The 11,186-nt window shown below is 52.7% G+C and overlaps 2 protein-coding genes across 3 annotated transcripts; both read left to right on the top strand.

The window, feature by feature from the left end:
• The first annotated feature begins 604 nt into the window (after nt 1–604).
• TEN1 (TEN1, CST complex subunit) lies at nt 605–2,927 on the top strand. The gene is made up of 4 exons (XM_026046892.1): nt 605–634; nt 1,064–1,164; nt 1,293–1,450; nt 2,401–2,927. The coding sequence occupies exons 2-4, from the start codon at nt 1,079–1,081 to the stop codon at nt 2,535–2,537; spliced, it is 381 nt and encodes a 126-aa protein (XP_025902677.1). The 5' UTR covers nt 605–634; nt 1,064–1,078; the 3' UTR covers nt 2,538–2,927.
• Nucleotides 2,928–4,373: 1,446 nt separating this feature from the next.
• CDK3 (cyclin dependent kinase 3) lies at nt 4,374–8,581 on the top strand. Of its 2 annotated transcripts, none has more exons than XM_026046889.1 (8): nt 4,374–4,379; nt 4,940–5,112; nt 5,281–5,358; nt 5,475–5,595; nt 5,822–5,992; nt 6,441–6,542; nt 7,194–7,397; nt 7,732–8,581. In XM_026046889.1, exons 2-8 carry the CDS (start codon nt 4,985–4,987, stop codon nt 7,855–7,857), a joined length of 930 nt encoding a protein of 309 aa, XP_025902674.1. In that variant the 5' UTR covers nt 4,374–4,379; nt 4,940–4,984; the 3' UTR covers nt 7,858–8,581. The 2 variants fall into 2 exon arrangements, with proteins under 2 accessions (XP_025902674.1, XP_025902676.1); XM_026046891.1 differs by lacking the exon at nt 4,374–4,379 and adding an exon at nt 4,681–4,689.
• The last annotated feature ends 2,605 nt before the right edge of the window (nt 8,582–11,186 follow it).

Below are 11,186 nucleotides of genomic sequence, written 5' to 3'. Positions count from 1 at the left end.
CCCGCGTCCGCCCGCAGCGACCTCCGAACCGCGCGGCCTCCTCCTCCTCCTCCTCAGCCACCGCCCCGCCCCACGTGACCCGCCCCCCCACGTGACCGCCCCGTCCCCGCGTGACCGCGCGTAGCGCGCGGGGCTGGGGGGGTGGGTATGGTGCTATAGGCGCGCGCCTATAGAGCTGCGTGGGGCTGTCCGTGCATTGCATAGGGTGCGCGCTCTGCAGCAGTGGCTGCGCGCGTGTTACACGCTGCGCTGCATTCGCGTGCGTGCTGGGGCAGGCGGGCGTGGGGGGGTGCCGAGTGCTCTATAACGTTGCTGATCTGGGGCTGGCGTGCGTGGAGCTGCACGTTGGAAAGGCCCAGAACGTGCTGCATGAGGGGCTGCAGGCTTAATGCATGCAGCATGCTGTGCTGGAGGCCAGGCCGCTGTTTAACATGCGTGTAGCATGTTGCAATTGGGGCTGTGCATGCTTTACATACGTGTTTGGGCTTGGGTATATATGTGAGAACGTGCGTTAAATGGGTGGTTAACATCTTGCATTCCTGGCAGATCCCTGCCCTGTTGCAGCTCAGGAGCAAAACCCGAGCGATGCCAAGCAGGTGAGCGCCGGCCGCAGAGGTGCAGAACTGAAGGGCAGGTGAGGCTGGCGCAGCGGCGGGCACGGCGGGCTGGCACCGTCACAGCCGCCTTTCACCCCCGGCCTGCAAAGCCCTGCRCGGGGCAGCACGGAGGCAGCGCCCGGGCTGCCTGCACGCAGGGCTGAGCCGGGATTGCCCTGGTTTCGGTAGCCTCCCACGGCAGCGGGGCGGCGGAGGGCTTTTTGCAGGGCCACCTCCCCTGCGAGCAATGCGTGCAGTGGCCAAGGGACACCAGACTGGTTGCAGGCCGCTGTGGCCTTGCTGCTGCCTCATCCGCACTGGGAGCCGCCGCGGTGGCTGCCCTCGCCCCGTTCCCCAGGGCTGGCATGCGCAGACCAGAGCGGCCTCACTGGGTTGAGAAATCAGAGAGAAAGATGGGGATTAGAGCACGGAAACRTGGGGGGAACTCCTCTCTTCTGCCTTCCCAGCACTGGTTGAGTGAGATGTTGCCAAATGCTGCTGTCTACTACTTCCCGTGGGAGATCAACAGCTCAGTCGCAGAGGGGGAGGCACTGAGGACGTTTGGCAGGTGGGAACGGTAACGAAGTCACCTAGACGGCCAGGCCGCCCCTTTGCCGTCTTGTCCCTTCCCTGCTTTGTGATCGCTGYAGCTCCGCTGCGCCCGCAGTGCTGAGCATCCGAACCCACCTCTCCYAGGTTAAGCTGCTACGACCTGGCTCGCTCCAAAGCCGTTCTCACCGCTCGGCACCGTGCGGCCCAGCACCAGGTGTGCGTCGACACCAGCTTCGTGGAGCCCTTCCAAGCCCAGCTGGGCTCTCTCTACATGGTGCTGGGGGAGGCCGAGCACAGGGAAGGTAAACGGCCACTCTGCTTCTAGCCGAGCGTGGAATTGTCTGAGGAAAGGTGGCCTGGACCAGTGAGCMAGGAGTCTCCCTTTCCACCCAAAACAGCCGTGGGATAAGGCACAGTCCATGGCTGCGGCAGCCCCCGGCATGGGTGCTGCAGGGCAGGAACAGCCCATCTCTCCCCACTGACCATGAGGCGTGAGATGAGCCACCCTACACTTACCTTGGGGTAACGCAGGGGTTTTCCTTAAAAGTGTCCAGCACTGGGGTTGAGCCCATGAACCTGGTCTTGTGGTTCAAGGCCACTAGACTACCTCGCTTTGCTTCAGACCCCTCTGATTGCAGCAGCACCTCACAGCGAGCCGGCTCTGCTGGTCCTTGCCATGCTCACAAGGTGCTAATTACAGCCCCAGGCTGGTGCGTGAGGAATGTGGGCAGGCGCTGTCAGGCCAGGCCCAGTGTTGTCCTTTCCAGGACTTCCCTGAGTGTTTCTTGGCTTTGTGGTGCTTTGCACTGGGAGCAGGTCAGGGCTGGGCCGCAGCAGAGTGAAGCAAACCCTGGCATCGTCTCAGCCACCGGGATAACAAGCAGTCACGTTGATGCCGCAGAAGGCCTTGGTGACCGCAGGAAGCCACACTTAAGTGGCAACTCTTGAGTCACCTGCCTAGCCGCTAAATTCCTCTGGAAAGGCAGGTGATTTTGGTCACCTCGGCCCACGAGTGAGCTGGCCCCATTTTGCAGTCAAGGAAGGAGAACCAGCTGAGACACCAGCTTTGTCACCAGAGTTTGGCCCCTGGTGCATGGCTTGTGCCACCAATTGAGCTTGCAGGGCAGGTCTGAGCTGGTGGCTGCAGGCAGCCCTGAGCCTCTTCAGTGCTGCCAGAGGGAACCTTTTTGCTCGCCCGGTTGCTGCTGCATCCATTTCCTTTCCTACAAAACCTGCCTGTTCACGTCCCCAGGTGAGGGTCCTGTGGTGAAGGCCCGAATATTGACCTGCGTGGAGGGGATGAACCTGCCCTTGCTGGAACAAGCCATCCAGGAGCAGAGAAAATACCTCCAGGAGCGACAGCAGCACGTGGAGACCGGCATGTCCTGAGGGCACCTCGCAGCARCCCTCATCCCTTTGCTGGGGAAGGCATCGGCACTCCAGCCTTTCCCAGCAGCACTGATGCTTCCAATAAATTTTTAAAATACTTTGAATCAGGACGTAGCTGTCCACGGAGCTGCTCCATGCATGGTCACCAAAAAGGGCTCTGAGAATGAGGGTGGCTTGTTGGATAAAAGGTTAAGGGAGCGCTTGAGTTATGCCAATGCTTTCGTAGCACAAGGTTTGGAGGAGCCAAGAAAGAGAGAATTCCGTAAATCTGTAGCTAAACATTCACGTGCACCCACTCCGGAGTGTACTAGGACACAGGGCAGTTGCAGATGGGAGAGAAAGGGCACTGGAGTAAAGTTCTTTGCCTGGCGTGGCCACACGTCCACAGGACAGGAGTTCAGGTACCGTGACTCAGCTGCCAGCTGGGAGCTTTCCTGGCAGAGCAGACATGCATCTGGTTTGATGAAAACCCTTTGCTGCTCAGGCAAAGGCACTAAGCCCCGCTGAAACACCGTGGATGATGCAAGTGGATTTAATGTGGTGCTCTCTTCCTCCTCCTCATAAAGAGTGGGTGTGCACGGAAGTGCTGGGTGCTTAAGGAGTTGCGAGGACAGGAGGTAATGTTACATCAGAGCTGCTCCAGTTTGAGAAGAAGCTGCCAGGTCCACCCAACTGAGTTAAATTGTCAAAATAAACAGAGATTTTCTGAAGTGAAGTGGGAATAAAATGCTAGTAAAAGAGATACAGCTTATTTTACTGTAGGGATCCCTGAACCTGGAATGAGTTGGGCCTATAGCACCTGGGGAGTTCAGTCACCTTTCCTGTTTCCTCACATTCACTCGTTAAGTGTTCAGAAAATAGGGAGTGAAACCATCCACTGTGCAGAAGCAGATTAAAATGCAGCAGATATTGACAAAATCCCATACTACCAGCAGGCTTGATTCAAGATCCTGAGATTGCTCAGTCATTACTGCACTTGCTGTAATTTTTAGTCATCATTTAACTTTACAGTTCTCCCTCATACAGGTGCTAGGAGCCCCATCTCAGAGCACTTGGTGCAGTCTAAGTCTAAAGCTGTGTCTCCAGAAGCAGGCTTGTAACCTGCTTTGGCAAGAGATGTTTGTCTTGTGTCTATCCATAGAACTCCTCTTCTGTCTTCCTGCCTTCCTCCCCTACCTTAAATTATAACCAAATGGCTAGGTTTTATCCCCTTTCCCAGAGTCGGAAATATCCAAGATCCCGAGTTCCAAGTGTCATGAAAACAAAGGCCTGGGTAGAGAGCAAAATCAGGAGCTCCTCGGGAAGGTTTTGAGCTGCTAGGTCAGCATCAACCCCTCTTGGGTCAAGCACACATCTCACCCTGCCTGTCCATGGGGACATGAATCACCCCAGTTCCTGCAAAAGACAGACATAGGCCCTGTGATGCTGCTGTTGCATGATGCTTATTTTCAACTCATGCTCATTTTCAACCTTGCCTTTTACTGCCAGGTAAGTCAATGATTAATTCCCCCTTGTCAAGGACATCTTCCGAAAGCATGACCAAGGGGTACTGAGGATCAAGGGACAATTGCGCAAGATTTAAAAAAAAAAAAAAAGTTTTTTTTTTTTTTTTTTTTCTGTGAGGCATTTTGATCCCAAACTTGCACCAGGAAACCCACTGGCCACCACATCCCCTTTGCACCGGCGCTGCCCGAACAGAGCTGCAGCGCTGCCCTTGGCTCCGCGCGCTCGCACTGGCCATTCCTGCCCCCCGAACTCACCCGCGAGCCTTTTGCTCGACCTCAGCTTACGAGCCCTTTGCTAGCACATTCCACGACCGCGCTTGCCAGCGACCAGCTCAGGGTATGCTGCCATTTTTGCAATTTAGAGCTTTTCTAGCTCTATCTGACCCCTTCCTCTGCACTTGGGCATCCCTTTGCCCCTGCAGCATCTGGTTCCCCTTTCCCATAGGGTTTAAGGTGGAGGAGCCAGGGCAGGAGGAGCTGTGTGTGGCACCCAGGGCAGGAGCAGGACCCTAGGGAGGCATCACCTTGGCTCCAGGGTGCCTAGGCTGGCAAATCATCAGCCCCACCAGCACAAGGGATCAAAACAGCAGCRGCTGCTGAAAGATATTTTGCCCAGAGACAGTTGTCGTCCAAAGCCAACTGAGGAGGTTGGGGATGATGGAGCAGAGGGGCCCCGTCTCCTGTGGGGGGCTGGGGTGGGGGGACAGTGGCTCCAGGGGAGGAAAGGGGGCAGCTGGACCTGCCTCCCCCATCCTGACTCCAGGATTAGTTTCATGGTGGGAGCAGTTTCTTCAGGCCAAGGGACAGGTGCTCGAGCTGTGGAGGGACCAGAACAGGTGGTTGCCGACGCCTTGTCACATGTTTTTTGTTTTGGGGGTCTGTTTTTCCCCCCAAAAGCTACCCTTTCTGCCCCAGCCCACCGCGAGGCYGAGGGGCAGCGCCATGGACACCTTCCAGGAGGCCTTCCAGAAGGTGGAGAAGATCGGCGAGGGCACCTATGGCGTCGTCTACAAGGCCCGCAACAAGCGCACAGGGCAGCTGGTGGCCCTCAAGAAGATCCGCCTGGACTCGTGAGTGGGGGCAGCACGGCGAAGGGGCGGCGCGAGGGGCAYGGGCTGCGCAGGCCTCGCCGGGTGCTGCCGGGGCAGGCAGCCATGGCCGGAGGGGGCCTGTCCTGCCGCCGGTTTCACCTGGGCCCTTGTGCCTGTCCCACTATCCCATCATCCGCTCCGACACAGGGAGACCGAGGGCGTCCCCAGCACCGCTATCCGTGAGATCTCGCTGCTGAAGGAGCTCAAGCACCCCAACATTGTCAGGTAAGGGAGAGAGTCCAGCACCATTTTGGCTTGGCTCAGGTAGGCCTGTGAGATGGCAGCACCCTGGCTACCACAGGTTGCCCTCATCAAGGGAGCGTCCCCGTGTTYCCTTGTAGGCTCTTGGATGTTGTGCATAGCCAGAAGAAACTGTACCTGGTGTTTGAGTACCTGAATCAGGACCTGAAGAAGTACATGGACTCATCCCAGACTGGAGACCTTCCCCTAACCTTGGTCAAGGTACTGGATGGAAGTTGCTCTTGCAGGCCAGGCAGGAACCACGAGTCCTTACTCCAGGGTAGAGGGAGGGCAGTTTGTGCATATCTGAGTACTGCCTTGTAAGCTTCATGTTGCATTAGAGCAAGGCCGTATTTCCCACCGGGTCTGTGAATGGTGCAGAGCGTGTAGGTTCCAGCCTTCCATGTAGTTTCATTGCAGCCTYGTCTGAAATCTCTTTTCTCCTCAGAACTACCTTTTCCAGCTGCTGCAAGGTGTGAGCTTCTGCCACTCACACAGAGTCATCCACAGAGACTTGAAGCCACAGAATTTGCTCATTAACGAAGCGGGAGCCATTAAGCTAGCTGATTTCGGACTGGCGAGAGCTTTTGGAGTCCCTTTGCGCACATACACTCATGAGGTACCGTAGCCACCTGAAAGCAGGGTGTACAATCCATGTATCAGCAGTGACCAGCCCAGAGCTGAGGCACAGCTCAGATACAGACACAGGCTCTTACCATAACCTGCAGCTAAGGCCTTACTTGGTACTCTCACAAAGTGAGCTGGCTGCTTTTACCCTAGTCCACTTACACACTGTGTTCCCACCTTTTCCGTAGAAGGATTATTTATTCCAGGGTGTCCTCTTGAAGGATCATCATTCCCATCTTGCTGTAGCCAAGGTGTCTCTTGATTCAGCATGGCCTCAGCAGGCTCTGATTTGTTTAGTCACTGCAGTTGGTGTCTTAAGGTTGGAATGATGCTGTGAAAGAAGAATGGTGCTTGGCACAGGGACACAGCTAAGAGAGCCCTCATGTTTCTAAATCCACACAGGGCAACTAGACCAGGCTCATTTGTGTATTCCTTCCCAGGTGGTCACCTTGTGGTACCGAGCCCCTGAAATCTTGCTGGGATGCAAATACTATTCAACAGCTGTGGATATCTGGAGCATTGGCTGCATCTTCGCAGAGATGGTAGGATGCTTTTTATGGTCTCTTCAGCGAGCTGGGAGGATGCAACTGCAGTGGAAAGTGTGGAAGGAGGGACAGGATCCACAACATCTGCRATACTGCTGTCCCAACCTGAGCTGGGAGTGCATTGCAAGAAAGACCCCTTGAGGGTTAGCTTATCCTTAACTCAGAAAAAAGTCTACCACCAGCAAGGACTTGGCAGAAGTGTAAGAGCTTCTGCAATCCATCTGCAGTTTCAAGTTGGCTGGAGTGTAAGGCCACTCCTTGCAAAAGGAGTAACTTTAGTCTTCCGGCTGTGACATTTTGATGGCTTTCACAGGGATCTTCCACCAGTGCTGCCTCTGCTGCCCTCAAGTGGGTTGCAGAGAACTGGCAGTTCATAGCACAGTTATTGCTCCGAGCTTGTGTCCCAGGAGTCCATACTCTGCTTTGAATAGCTCTTTTTATCCCAGCAGCAGTGTCCCTAGCTCTCAAAAGCCCCGAGCTGCAGATCGGCAGAGCGTGGGAGAGTACAGAAGGGAGAGGGACAGCCTGCAAGAGCCAGCGCGAGGAGACTAGGGACAGACGAGGAATAAGAGACCGGCTGAGTCAGTCTAAAGGGAACTCAGGCCCAAAGCTGATGCAAAGGTGAAAACTAGTTGTCTTTTGCTCTAGGTGACTAGGAAAGCCCTCTTTCCAGGGGATTCTGAGATTGATCAGCTCTTCCGGATCTTCCGCACCCTGGGTACTCCCACCGAGGCAACGTGGCCTGGGGTGACCCAACTGCCTGACTACAAGGGGGACTTTCCCCGCTGGACAAGGAAGGAGATAAAGGAAATCGTTCCCAACTTAGATCGGGATGGCCGAGACTTACTGACGGTGAGCAAGGGGTTCAGGAGAAGGCTGGCAGGCAAGGAGGGCTTTTTCAAGCTGAGCAGGCAACATGGATAGGAGCTGATGTGTCTAGGCTTGTGGGTTCCTCTTGATCCTTGAGCCATGGGCTTTTTGGTTTAATCTTTTCATTGCAAAGTTTGAACGGGTGCTCTGCCATCTGGAAAAGTGTAAGGCAGGGATGCTGAGGTCTGTAATACAACAGCAGACACAGCTAGTCCCATCTTAGGCCTGTGCAACAGACAGGGTCCAGCCACATGTTGGTACAATCCAGCATTTGACTTTTTAAAATTCTAAATCCCTTGGGTTTTTCTCTTGGCAGCAATTGCTACTGTATGACCCCAACAGACGCATCTCAGCCAAGGCAGCCCTTAATCACCAATACTTCTTCTGGAAAAGCCCCCAGGATGCTGAAGAGCAATGTGACCTACGGAGACACTACAGATAAGAAGACACAGATCTACCCTTGTGCTTGCTCTGAAGGGGAGCAGTGCAGATCTGTTTGGGGGCACTTTGCAGGGGACTAGATGGGACCCAGGACCTCTCTTCTCCTGGGGAGCCTGAAAGGGGACACCCCTGTATTTAGAAACTCTCAGYCTGTTGCTGGGGGAAGTTTGTCTAGGCTGTGGCTGGCAGAGAGTTTTGAGGAGAGCCTGTCCATACAGGGGGACAGAATGTAAATTTGTCAGCATAAAATGTCAAGCCGAAAATGACAGGAGAGAGCAACTTTCTTTTCAATTAACCAGTGAATTAAGGTGATGCACAGTTATTTCTCTGGAGCATCCCCAGGTCCTGCTGCAGATCTGTCAGTGGCAGTTCCTGATACYAGGGCACGCTGGAGCTCCACTCTGCAGATAGGGCAGCTTCTCTGCTTGGCCCTCTGCTGTTGTTAACAAAGAAGGGGGTTGCCAGCCTTAGAAAAGTTGTTTGATGTGAGCTGTATAAGAGAGCTGATATTCTGCCCTCCCACAAGCAGRGGACCAATGTGTGGTATCTTAATTTCTGCCTTAGCTAGGACTGAGAAGCCGAAAGATCCAGTTAGCCTAGAGCACCAATTGAAAATTTGTGGAAACTCTCATTTTTCATCATCGTTCCAGATGTAATCTCATTTCCTTTGCTTTATTGGCTTGGACATGTTTTTTGCTGTTAAAACGTTTGCAGAATTATCACTAACTTTTAATGTAGTTTTGACATATGCATTTTTTCCCCTTCTAACATACGAAACAAATACAAAATAAAGGTTTGTCGTTTGTTCAGAAASCTCGGTGTTGTTTGGCTTGGCATATCTGGATAGTAGTGCAAGAGAGTCTGGCTGGTCCATTTCTTTCTCAGAACTCTTCTGCCTTCATCATCTCCTGCACTTGTCCTTTTGTCCTTTCCAGCCCAATGCAACTGACTCTGCTGTGCAGCCCAGTGCTCTCTTGGTATGCAGTTTCTTCAGAGTTTGTCCCAAGTCAGTTCAGGATTATGCTGTACTTACTTACACAGGTAGAGTGAGGATTTTAACTCGGGGAAACCAAGCCTCTGAACTCCAAGTGTTCATACATGTGCAGACCTGTGCCCTCCTAATAACTAAGCATAGGAGCTGGTTTCAGGAGAACCCAACAGCTCAAAACTGACACATTCCTAGGGTTTAATGGCAGATAACAGATGCTGTAAAGGAGAGAGCCCCCAAGAACATCTCTGCCAGGAAAGGCTGTAGCACAAGCACCTATTGAACACCAGAGAATTTGCACAGAAGGAAAGTGCACAGAAGGAAACTCTGGAAAGTGCACAGAAGGAAACTCTGGAAAGTGCACAGAAGGAAACTCTGGAAAGTGCACAGAAGGAAACTCTGGAAAAGTTCCCTCTCATCCTGTGACCTTCTTGCTTGCAGCCAAACTCTGCTAAACTTTTGGCTTGCTCCATATTTTATTCCTTCTCCCCACCTGACACAGGGCAGCAGGCCCCTCTGCTTAAGCCACTACATCAAATGACCTTTGTCACCAACACTTGGGTTCCCAGCAGATCCATCTGTAGCCAGATGGCACAGGGACCTGCTGCTCACCTCCCTCTGTCATACTGCCCGGCTGTACTTWCCCTGCAGGTTTGGGAGATGGAAAGCTCATTAGCCTCTATAATTTGCCCAAGTTGGAAGATACTTGGTGAGACATGGGTGAATTCTGCGATTAGAATTAGTTCCCYGACTTTGCACGTATATTTTAAAGCCAATTTATTTTGTACAGACGGTAATTCATTATTTATTCCCTACAAGCAAATGCTCATGTTGAGCTAGTCAAAGCATCTGCAGATAAGTTTATTCTTTGTAGAGGGCTACATTAAGCAATAAATACCATAAACCCTAAACCAGAAATACTATGGCTCACGCAGCCGAATAAAATGAAGCAACAAGCTGAATTTCAAATGCTCATGATATAATACTACCATCAGTACAAGGAAAAACACAAAGTTGCAAGGAAATAAGAGCTTTGACCCATCCTGGCATTCCACACCTGAGTAGAGAGGCAAAGCACTACCTGGCTCTTCCCAGTCAGCTGCTAACTGAACAGTTTAGCCCTAAAAWAGCCCCTGCCCTGGTCTTGCTTACTGCACATTGCGGGCACCTGAGGGCAAAGGAGTTTTTGATGTTTTCTGTGCTTACTGCATGTGGAACTGAGAGACAGCCCAGCCTCTCAGCCAGCCAGTCTGCTCAGACAGTGAGTTGCCTCCAAGTGCCTGCGACCAGCTCTAGTAAACATCAGTTACTGCTCCCCTGCAGCTGAGGAACACATTATCCAGTGTGATCAACTGCCTGCCTAAGTACCAGAATTGCCAGTATTTTACAGTATTCTCCAAACCTATTCAAGCAGCACTTCAGGAAAACAGTCACTCTGTGACTATTCTATTACTTTAAAAAATAAGTGCAGCTTTACCTTCCGGTCAAGTAGAGTATTGACAATGACAGTCCTGCAGTTTTCTCCCATGGGGTCCAGGCAGGGAAATGCTGGAAACAACCTCCTATGTCCTGCAGGGCTAAGCAGCAGAAAASGGAACAGCCCTGGTGCTGATGGATGCTCATTGGTATCAGCTGGTTCTAGGAAGTGAAGCCAAAGCAGACTTGCTGATCCCTCCAGCTTTAAAGGGCTCCATGGGCTGACCCTGAGCACCTGCTCGGAATGGGAGCTGCAAGACTGCAAAGACTGGTCCCCATTCTGCTCTTCCCCAGAGGCTATGGGGTTTTGGTTGGGTATCTAGTCTCAGTTGTGTGGTGCTTGCTCTGGCAGGAAGCAAAGCAAGGGTTTCCCCTCTTGTATCTCATGGTCCTTCACAGCCCACTCCTGGTGAACTAGAAGGCATGCGCGTTGGATCCTGCATCCAGCATCCCTGCATGCTGGCAGCACCCTGCCGGGAGGAGAGTGACCTGGACTAGGTGCTTTAATGTGTGCGTGACACTTATTTCTTGTCAACCATCAAGTATTGTCTTCCTCTGATCATAGTGACTGAGATGAGCCATAGACACCAGCCGCAGGATGCAAATAAATACTGACACTTTGGAGAGCAGAGCCACAATGTGGAGAGATGTAGAATGGGGAGCCTGGCTTTCCCATGGCTGGGCTCCACATCATTAACTTGGAGAACCATCCYCTGGTAGGAAGGTGAGGTGACCTGTGACTGCACTGAGCTTGCTAGTGGATGAACAGCTTTTTCCTGCAGGCCAGACTCCAAATCCCAGCCAAACTATACTGAAATACAGGACCAGAATGTTTTATTTCCTAGACAAAAGGAAAGCATCAATAG

This window comes from Nothoprocta perdicaria, unplaced genomic scaffold (genome assembly GCF_003342845.1).
Source record: "Nothoprocta perdicaria isolate Ctin4 unplaced genomic scaffold, notPer1 scaffold_46, whole genome shotgun sequence".
In the NCBI taxonomy this organism is placed as follows: Eukaryota; Metazoa; Chordata; class Aves; order Tinamiformes; family Tinamidae; genus Nothoprocta; species Nothoprocta perdicaria.
The sequence above is the reverse complement of the archived record's forward strand: the minus strand, read 5'-3'. Positions and strand labels throughout refer to the sequence as shown.

Excerpts from the sequence above, each read along its gene's own strand:
- CDK3 (XM_026046889.1), top strand. The coding sequence starts at position 4,985 with ATGGACACCTTCCAGGAGGCCTTCCAGAAGGTGGAGAAGATCGGCGAG. Across the intron at positions 5,113-5,280 it reads AAGAAGATCCGCCTGGACTC|GGAGACCGAGGGCGTCCCCA; the intron begins GTGAGTGGGGGC and ends GCTCCGACACAG. Across the intron at positions 7,398-7,731 it reads ATGGCCGAGACTTACTGACG|CAATTGCTACTGTATGACCC; the intron begins GTGAGCAAGGGG and ends TTCTCTTGGCAG.
- TEN1 (XM_026046892.1), top strand. The coding sequence starts at position 1,079 with ATGTTGCCAAATGCTGCTGTCTACTACTTCCCGTGGGAGATCAACAGC. Across the intron at positions 1,451-2,400 it reads GGAGGCCGAGCACAGGGAAG|GTGAGGGTCCTGTGGTGAAG; the intron begins GTAAACGGCCAC and ends TCACGTCCCCAG.